Raw genomic sequence first — 10,519 nt, forward strand, 5'->3', positions numbered from 1 at the left:
TTGTTTTCCCTCTACAACCATCTGTTGGAAGGAAAGAATTTCTGTTTCATAATTGGAATTTAGTTATTAGCATCAACCATCTATCTATCTATATAATATATATATATATAAATTTTTTTTTAAACTTAGACCATTTATTAAAAAGAAATTTTACTAATGGTCTAGATAAGGGTTTGGCAAACTGTGGACTATGGTCAAATCTTGCCTGCCTTTCTTTTTGTAAATATTATTTTTTTGGAACATAGCCAACCTTGCTCCTTTTCAGGGGTGTCACATGTGTGTCCTTGGCCACTTGTGGATAATTTGGGTCCTATTTTGCTTATGAGGTAACAAGTATCATAAAAATTATACACAAACCTTATTTTTGCTCATCAGCTTTCATTAGTGTTTGTGTATTTAATGTGTGGCTCAAGACAACTTTTCCAATGTGTAGCAGAAGAAGAAAAGGTTGGACACCCTTGCAGGTGCTTTCTCCAGCTATTTTTATGCAGAAACTGCAGAATTGAAAAGTTGTGAAGAGACCGTATACCCTAGTAATCCTAAAATATTTACTATGTTGCCTTTGCCATCCCCTGGTCTAGATGAGCACTATTTTTCTTATTACACAATAATTCAGCATGTCATCTGATTTATTTCTTTTTTTGGTATTTACATGATAATTTTTCTTTATTTCAGGTTCATATGAGGTATACCCTCGTATTAATGCAATCAGGTTACAGTGTTCACATTTGTTAGGCAGAGGCCTTGTTGTAGTTGTGTCCCATACACGTTGTGCCCCTTAGGTTGGTGCACACCAGTCCCCTCTCCTTCCTCCCTTCATTCCCCCCACCCCACCCCAGCTCGAATTGAGTTGAGTTTTTCTCTTGTGTGGGTATATAGTAATTTGTCTACTGGCTTCATATTAGTATCGAATACGTCAGATACTTACTTTTCCATTATTGTGATACTTTACTAAGAAGAATGTGTTTCAACTCCATCCAGGTTAATACAAAAGACGTAAAGTCTTAATCTCATTTTATATGGAATTCCGTGGTATATATACCACAGTTTTATCTGATGACTTTAAATTGTCATGTGTAAAAATCTAAATATTGATTACCTACTCTAAAATCCCTTAGTAGTTTTTCATTGAATGCTATTTTGGGTTTGGTTGGTTGGTTGCTTCAATTACACTTGTTTTTAAGTGAGAAAAAATCAGGCGCTTTATACAACATACCTCCTACTCAGCGTCCCTAACTGACATCCCTCCCGTTTATGCTGGTTCAGAGCGGCCCTGTGTTGTCAGCCCCTCTGTATGGGCTCTTAATTTCCTTCTCTCCGTCTGTAACCAAGGTCTGTAGTTGAAGGCCCTGTCTCTTCTCTGTCTGCAGAAGGTCCCTGCTGCTCTTGCAAAGAGGAGCCAGGACTGCTCAGCACAGATTGATGTGGAGTATTCTCCTCTGTGATCCTAGATTTTTTATTTGAGGAATAACCATCCCCCAAACACGACTGGAGGAGGAACTAGACAGAGAAGAGTAGGCCTAGCTGCGCGGGTTGCTGGGGTGCCTTCCGTAAGCTCCTTGGCCAGCCAGCCTTGTATGTTGCCAGGCCATTTTCCTGTTGCTAATTCAAATGATTAGTTAAATGACGCTGAGCAGTGGAGAGTCAGAGTGAGATGTTAGCCTTTGCCAATTAGGTTTTTCCAAATGTATGAGATTGATTGAGTAGTCAAAAGTCAATCAGGATAGCCAGAGAGCTGCCATTCCTCCTGTTTCCGTCCCTTCCAAGTGTGTACATTGAATGCACTCACTGTTCTGTGACGAGTGCTCTCCTCAAAGCCTGTCTTTTGGTATCTGTGCTGTAAGTTTCTTACTGCTTTGTGATTTACTCTCTTGCCCACCAGTGTAAGGAAGGTGGCTTCCCCCAGGAACTCTGGCTGGGTGTCAGCGCGGATGCTGTCTCTGTCTACAAGCGTGGGGAGGGCCGGCCCTTAGAAGTCTTCCAGTATGAGCACATCCTGTCTTTTGGGGCTCCCCTGGCCAACACATACAAGATCGTGGTTGACGAGAGGGAGCTGCTCTTTGAAACCAGTGAGGTAAGAAGCAAAGAGAGGTAGTCTTTCCATGTGCGGCGGTGGCAGAACGAAGAAAACAACACCCCATGCCTTGATGCCTTTGATCAAGTCCTTCTCTTTGAATATCTCTCTTTAAAAAACATTGAAGGACAATGTGGTGGTCCCTCTGCAGCTGCCAGTTTCTCAAAATTCAAAATCTGAGGATGCAGAATTTTTCTGTATACCTTTGCAATGCAGAAATTTGGTCGCATTGGATCAGGGAGCCTCGGATGAAAGGGGAGAAAGGAAAATGATATAGACGTCCAAGGAGAAGAAGTCTGTAGTTGGCAGTAAGACCCTGTGGAAGCGAGTTGATGATTATGGCAGATTCGCAGCTGTGAGACTCAGTTCTGGCAGCGTCACTGAGAAGGAGGGAGCTAAGGGGCTTGGCCATCCTCGGCATAGCTAATCTGGACCACAAAATCACACACACTAAGAAAATGTAATAATAATGCAAGAAATCTACTGTGGCCCCCACAAAGGGAGTCACTCACAAGCAAACGTGCATGGAAATGAGCTGCTTGTTATCTGGTGGGTGCAGAGGAGCGAGGAGGGTGTTTGAGATGCTGGGGGTGGGGCAGTGCAGCAGGTTCACCAGCCTGACTGGGAGATGTGCGGCGAGAGGGGCAGGGCTGGGGCCCTTGACTGGAGGGTCCAGCTGTGAGGTCATCTGTGCGGAGGGCAGGCCAGAGGGGTGGCAATGATGGGGGCCCCATGGGAAGGAACCAGTGGGCGATCTGGCACGAGGAGGTAGCAGGTGTGGAACAGAACTGGGCCTGACGTCTGGGAGCGGGCACAGCTCTCCCAGCCCCTGAAGGCCCCAGTTCTCTATTTCTTCAGCTGCATCCTGCAGGATTGTCTATTATTAGATGATCCCATCTTTAAGGGCTTATCACTGTGGACCACCACTGATTTTTAGCAGGAATCATAATCCCAGCCCTAATGGTACTAACTGACTCTAGAGTCCTTGGGTAGTTTGGGGGTTTGGAATTTTTTCTTTTTAATTTTCTTTGTTTTATTTGTTAATGTACAAAATCTGACAATTCACATCAAGCAAAATTGTCAGGTTTTGTGCAAAAGGACCACCGGGTGGTGCACATCATAGTCGGAAAAGCCACAGTTGCCCCTTTCTGAACAGGAATAGGGAAAAGCTGCTAAAGTCAGCCTCCCACAAAGCTTGGGCTTGCAATGACACTGAAAGCTACTGGCTTTTGCAGAGAGGATGGACACACAATGTCTGATTATTAGGCTCACCCTTGACCTGGTGGAGGCTCATGACCCTGTGGGTTCTGCTCCTCCCCCCCAGGTGGTGGACGTGGCCAAGCTCATGAAAGCGTACATCAGCATGATCGTGAAGAAGCGCTACAGCACCACGCGTTCCGTCAGCAGCCAGGGCAGCGCCAGGTGAAGGCAGGAGGAGCCAGCACCCATATTCGCTTTCTGAATGCACTGCCCTCTGGCCTCCACTGGCTCTGGCTCTCCGAGCCCAGCCAAGAGCAGAGCTGCCCGGGCTCTCTGGAAGCCCCTGGTTGGAGAGAGGTGTCTCCAAGGGTCCTTTCGCCTTGCCAACGTCAATGATCCTGTATTAAGCTGTCGACCTTAACAGTCTGCACAATTTCCAAAGCTTTACTACTCTTAGATGCACATGCCTTAAAAAAGAAAGAAGGGGAAAAACCACGCTGCCGCCAAAGCAGCCAGAAGTGCCTTAATCTGTGGAGCCTGTACTAATCCACCTAGACTGTGCTACTGAAGGGGGCCGCTTCCCCGCCTGCCTGCGGGGACACTTACAGAGCTTGCAGCGGGGGTGTTATTCATCTGTTATGCACTAACCTCCCCGCCTGATTTCCCCAAATTGGTGGGAAGGTGAGGGAGTGGGGAGGGAAGCCCAAGAGCACGAGGGGACGGTGTGTTGGAGTCGGGGAGCTGCTGGCAGCCTTCCTCCCGGACATGTATTGACATTGTTCTTCATTTCATCTTTTAAGTGTACGTGCTTGCCCGTGCATGCATGTGTTCATAAACTCAACACTTTAATCATGGTTTCATGAGCATTAAAAAGCAAAGGGAAGAGGATGTGCAATGGTGTAAACAGTCCGTCTGTGTATTTTACGAGTGCAGAGTTACAGTCTCCGTTGTTACTTTCTGAGGGGGTTTTTGTTAACAACCCAGAATCTTGGATTTTCTTGTCTTTGCTGTATTTTGAAAAACACATTTGACTCAGTTTTGTTTTACATGTAGCAAAGTCTGCAATCTGTGTCTGCTGTATTATAAACAGATATGCGGCCTGCAAAGTGACGTATTTATAAACCACTCTTCGACAGCTGGCTCCAGGACTGTTTTTAGAAAAATAATGAAGTCATTTTGGAGTCTTTCATGTCTAAAAGATTTAAGTTAAAAAAAAAAAAGTTTCTTTTAAGGTTAACTTGTATCACACTGGATAGATTACACATATCACCATGTTGAATATGGGAGGAAGATGGTGCATTCCTGAAAGGTATGACATGGGAGGGAATCTTTAAAGGACTCTGACGTAACATGCTGAGGCTTTAATAAAATGCACACATATTTTATCCCAGGTTTATAAACGGTGGTCTGAACAAGACATCTGTAAATAAATCAGCATTTATGACCAGAAGGAAAATAATCTGTTCTTGGACTTCTATTTTTATATGGAAAAGTTGTAAAGACTTGGCCCAACTAAGTCTACCCACAAAGAAAAAAGAAATCTGCCTTATCCCTTGTGCACAACCATGGGAAGTTGTTGCCTCACAGAAAGTCTGACAATAAAAGATCTTAGCTAACGCGCTGTGTGTTTCCTTTATCAGCGGTGGCCCGGAATAACCACAAGATTTGGGGGGGGGGGGCACTTCCTTTGCTTTCGGTTTTTTGGTGTTAATGTTTGCGGTTTCAGAGTGCCTGAGTTTTGCTCACCAGACCTGTAGCTATGTCAACTGAGTCCAAGAAAGCTGACGTGGTCAGAGACGGACTGGTAAATGAGGGGCGCAAATCTGAGAACTTGAAACGTGTCTGTGCCAGGCAGCCTCCTACAACCTATCTCCGAAGGTGCCCGCTTTTGAAATCCATGATTCTAGAATCTGCCTGCACCTCCCTGTGGAGCAGAACATACAGGTAGGACTCTGGCCTCTGGTTTACCCAGAGGACCAGCCCAGCCCGGGAGGTGGGGACCTGTAAGGTCCCAAGCCAAGCATCAGCATGACCAAGTACCAGTTTTCTTGCAAACACTGATTCCCACCTCTGCTCATGCCAGGAACCTGTGGCCTCCAGGGACCAGAAGGAAGGCGGAGAAAGACTCAGATGTGTTGTCTTTGTTTTCATTTTAGTCCCAGAGAGAATTTGGTAGACATGCCCTGTCCGCTGCTCACCGCTCAGCAGGCGCTCCCAGGAAGGCCGCCCTCTACCCTCCTTAGAGATGAGGAAACAGGTGACCAGAGGCCCAGTGACTGAGTGGTCAGAGCAGCTCAATAACCAGAACCTAGGTTTGCATGCGAGCTTCTATGCAGTAGTAGCTTTAGTTTCGTTTTAACCTTTTGTTTAGAAATAATTACAGAATCAGAAAATCGAAACAGAATGTGCAGGGAGGCCCACACACCCTTTCCTGTTTCCTCCAGAGGTAGCCTCGTGTCACAGCTGAGCAGGTAACACTGAGCTTCCTCAACCCCCAGTCTGCAGCACTTCACTGGTCTTAAGTGCTCAGGTGTGTGTGACGTCAGTGCTGTGAGCAAGGTTACTGACATCTGATCATCCCCCATAGGGGATGGGTTCTGTGACCTCACACCCCCAGGGGTTACCAAAATCCTCAGATGCTCGAGTCCTTGACAGAATGGCCCGGTATTAGCATGAACCTACGCCTCCTCCCTTGTAGTTTTAGTCAACTTCCACAGGGTGTCCCAATTTTCCCAATGTATGGCAAATGTTTCCTTCCCATGCATTGGGAAAATGGGAAACGGTAGCTTAAATGTGCCTTCATTACAAAGTAGTCATTACAAAATTTTACAAAACACTCTGTACATGTTGGCCTCTTTATAAAATTTTTCAGTAACTTTTATAAATAAAGGTGCATTTAGCTACGATTTCCCATCTTCCATATGGTGACTTTGGGGTGACTTTGTGACACCCTGTGGATGACTTGTCATACCTGACAGTGTTGATGCTGGGTAACAGCCCTTATACTGTACTTTTTATTAACTTGTAGTTTTCTCTTTTTTTAATGGTCTTTATTTTTTCCAAACATTTCCATCTGCAGTTGGATGTAACCCCGGTAGGTAGGAGGGTTGAAGGTAATTTTGAACGTCTGTTTATACCAAGGAAGGCAGCAGCAGGGTAAACAATGACCTCATTTCAGAATTAGACAGTCTACTTGTATTTTCATTTGTTTTAATTTTTTATTCCTTTGGAAAAGACTCCATATCAGTGGTTTATTTAATTCAAGTACTCTAAGTAAAAAATTACATTTCCTCCCTGCCACAGCTTCCCCAATTAACCCATTTCCTTACCCAGAAACAACTGAATACTCATATACATATATCCCTGTCCTGGTTTCCTAATAAAATACATATATATTTATATATACAAAAGCATAAACTCCTGTACCTTTTTTCTCAGAATGGTATTTTAGCCCTCATTCTACACCAGCACCTGTGAAGTTGTGGTTGCCTTATTCTTTTCAATGATTACTCAGTACCTAGGATAGATTTGTGGGAAAAAAAAAAAATAGGCCACCTAATTTCTCTCTAAAAATTGTTCAGAAATCTAAGAAGGCAAACAATTATTTAGTTATTAGATTTTTTATTCACATAGACAGCACACTAATTTGAGGTCAAAAATGTGTCATCATAAAGTTAGGTAATAACTACATCATACCTACCTTGGGGTCTTTACTAAATTCTAGACATATTTGCACCAATTGGGTATAAGAATAAGTGCTTTAAAGAATGAAAATCCCTACCACCAAAAGCTTATACTTTGGTGGACAAAAGGAGGTAATGCAAAAGGAGGACAAAACAAAAATACATAAAACGGAATTTAACCAGTATATTTATGGCTGTTCTGTTCAATTGATCAGAGAAGCATCGTGGTATGCTGCAAAAATGTTAGACCCTGATTCCAGGTTTGATGTTGACATTTTCAAAGTATGTTACTTTTGTAGGTCAGGGGTCAGCAAACTACAATCCAGAGGCCAAATCTAGCCTGCCACCTGCTTTTGTAAATAAAGTTTTATTGGAACGGATCTATCCCCTTGTCCTTGCGCATTGCTTGCCTATGTGTGCATTTGTACCACAATAGCAGAGTTGAGCATTTGCAACAGAGGCCTCCTAGAAAGCTGAAGATACTTACTCTCCAGTCCTTTATAGAAGTCATGTGCTGTTCCCTATCTTAGGTAATTATAGAAGTATGTTTCCTTTATAACCAATTACCAGCTATGGTTAGAATTCTGATTCCATGTTTTATGCAAGGAATGTAGTCAGTCCTGTTTTGAGATCCTTGCTGTCTGTGTTTCTTGTCCCACATGTATTGAGTGTATGTGTACGTATATATATATATGTGTGTGTAAATACATATTTTTATGAGACAGTCTCACTCTGTCACTCATGCAGAGCACTGTGGCATCAACCTAGCTCACAGCAACGTCAAACTCCTAGGCTTAAGTGACCCTCCTTCCTCAGCCTCCCAAGTAGCTGGGACTACAGGTACCCACTACAACACCCAGATTATTTTTCTATTTTTAGTAGAGATAGGGTCTCGCTCAGGCTGCTCTCAAATTCCTGAGGTCAATAGGAGGACCAGGCTGAGCACCTCAGACTTCCAGAGCACTAGGATTATAGGCGTGAGCCGCTGGACCCGGCTTTGTCCCCTGTTTTGAATGAGTCCACTCCCTCCCTCCCTGTTAACCTTGTCTGCACAAACTGGCTTGGTGTCACCTCTCATTTCTATTTGATCGATCAGCAAATTAATCAAAGCTTCTCCAGGACAGAGATTCTATTTTGCCTTCACAGGCCCCAAGAAATTCAGCAGCATGCCAGCCTGGAACATTCTAGGAGCTCCATTTAGCCATAAATAGTAAGTCACAGCCCCAACCTTCAGCAAGTTTATTATGGTGACCAAACGCCTGTGAAAATGCTGAATGACCACATGGGGTGGACAGTGGGCATATGAGGAAGTAGTATCGCAGGTGCCTGAGGCAGGGAGATTGAGGTGGCTGGGATGGCCAGGGGAAGACTCAAAGTGAAGGAGGGTGGTCCCTGAGCTGATCCTGCAATATGCAGGCCTTGGGTTGGGGTGAGACGGGAGCACAGTCAGGTGTGGAGTGGAGGTGAGCTCAGGGCAGGTGTCAGTGCAGATGCTGTGCTAGGGCCTTTTGTCCTGTAGGTCTGGCTTCCACCCTTGTCCCACCTGCACCCAAATAGTCTGTTCCCCACCGCCCAAGTACCCAGAGAGAGATCTTTATAAAACATAAATCTGCATATATCCCTCTCCTATACAAAACTCCTATAACTTCCTTAACCCCTGAAATACAAACCTCAATTTCTGGAGAGTCCTGTGTTTTCTGCCCCTTCATGTCACCCCCGCCTTGTCTCAAGCCCCTCTCCATCTCACCCCATTTCAGCCATACTGGCTGTGGCCCAGCAGCCCGGTCTCAGTCATGCTTTCTTTTTTTTTGTAGAGACGGAGTCTCACTTTATCACCCTCGGTAGAGTGCTGTGGCGTCACAGGTCACAGCAACCTTCAACTCCTGGGCTTAGGCGATTCTATCGCCTCAGCCTCCCGAGTAGCTAGGACTACAGGCACCCGCCACAATGCCTGGCTATTTTTTCTTACAGTTTGGCTGGGGCCAGGTTTGAACCCGCCACCCTTGGTATATGGGGCCAGCACCCTACCCACTGAGCCACAGGCACCACCCGATTTCATTGAGTCCCTGTGTCATCAGTCCCCCAACTTAAAGCAGTGACAAAAGTGACTGTTTCCTGGCGACACTGTGTGTACTCAGCAAGAGGAGAGCCGTAACTCCCGCTCACTTGGAGCTGTGGCAGGGACGTGCTGGTGAATGTTTATCACCTGGCTCTCGGTGCATAGGACCTGCTTTTAAATGTTTGCTGCTCTTCATTGTGCAGACAGTCACATCATGGCTAGTTTCAGTCTCCAAGTTGGCACCACTGAATACAGAGACAGGACGTGATGCACAGCGGGCTCTGGTGAGCTGGTAGAATCCAAGCCCTTCACACCACTAACAAAACACAGAAGGGAGAGGAGATGGCCTTTATTTCATTGAAGAAAATCTCTAAACGGAGTGGAAGGAAGACACTTACAAAGCCCTAAGCACAGTGTGTAGGGGGAGAGTAAGATGGGAAAATTTAAGATGTTTTCAAAGTTTAGAATCTGCTCTATCTTTAGTTTTCCCAGGGACTTCTCTCTTGCAGGTAATAACAGGATTACAGATGATAAGCACTTTGAGATGTAAACAGGGCCCAGTGCCCTGAGGCATCCAGAGGTGCTGGGTGGGAACCAGTTGCTAGATTAGAGTTCTCCTTAATCCCTCGTGACAGGCTGGGGAAAATCTAATAATTCCTATAAATCCCATCTTAGGGGAATGGTGTTTTATGAGTTCCCTGAAAGACTCGGCATTGAACAAATGTAATAAGCCTCTTGATAGGAGATGAGACAACCCCCAGAATCACCACCAGATATCTTTATTAAACTAGGAGTAAAAGATAGAAATCTGTGAAACAGTAAGACACTTTGGACCTAGCAAGAGTGTGTGGACCATCCGCGGATGGTTGAAGGGGCCCAGAAAGGAAGAGTTCAAACAGGAAAGTTTTGAAAGGAGGAAAATTGAAGAACAAAATGCAGATTTGTGACGTGTGGTGTGAGTACAGGCCAGTGCAGTGGACCCAACGAGTGGAGGAAATTCACAAGACAAAAATGAGCAGGACAGGGACGTCTAGAGAAATCCTTTCTGACACTCTGTGCTATTTCTTTGATCATCACTCTCTGAGGTAACCAGTGGCCCAAGTTTCAGGCTTCAGGCTGCATGTGCAGCCACCAGCATCTGATTTCATCCTCGTAGTAGCCACAATATAGGTGCTATTTACAATCTGTTCCATGGTGAGAATATTGAGATTTAGAAAGCAATTTATTTAATTTGCTGTAACAGCTACTCTGTGTAACAAATCACCCCACATTCAGCTGCTAAAGCAATCGTTCTCAACCTTCAAGACAGTTCAAAGGGGTCACGACCCACAGGTTGAGGACCGCTGTGCTAAAGTAACATCCATTTATGTAGCTCATGATTGATTCCACAGGCTGTCGGTTTGAGCAGACTCAGCCGGGCCTTCTCACCCTGCTGGGCTCTCTAGTTCGCCTACAGCTGGGTCAGCTTTGTTGATGTGTCTTGGCTTTTTCATTTGGGGCCTC

General features: G+C 45.0%; 1 protein-coding gene across 2 annotated transcripts in view; it reads left to right on the forward strand.

Moving 5' to 3' along the window:
* MYO10 (myosin X) overlaps positions 1-4,890 on the forward strand; it is a 226,720-nt gene extending 221,830 nt beyond the window's left edge. For both annotated transcript variants that reach the window (XM_003789538.3, XM_023513073.1), the window contains exons 40-41: positions 1,883-2,074; positions 3,399-4,890. In XM_003789538.3, coding sequence (XP_003789586.1) covers positions 1,883-2,074; positions 3,399-3,500 — 294 coding nt within the window. In that variant the 3' untranslated portion in view covers positions 3,501-4,890. The remainder of the gene's footprint in view (positions 1-1,882; positions 2,075-3,398) is intronic.
* Positions 4,891-10,519: the final 5,629 nt, after the last annotated feature.

Source organism: Otolemur garnettii, unplaced genomic scaffold (genome assembly GCF_000181295.1).
Source record: "Otolemur garnettii isolate 467f Iridium unplaced genomic scaffold, OtoGar3 scaffold00033, whole genome shotgun sequence".
Classification (NCBI taxonomy): domain Eukaryota; kingdom Metazoa; phylum Chordata; class Mammalia; order Primates; family Galagidae; genus Otolemur; species Otolemur garnettii.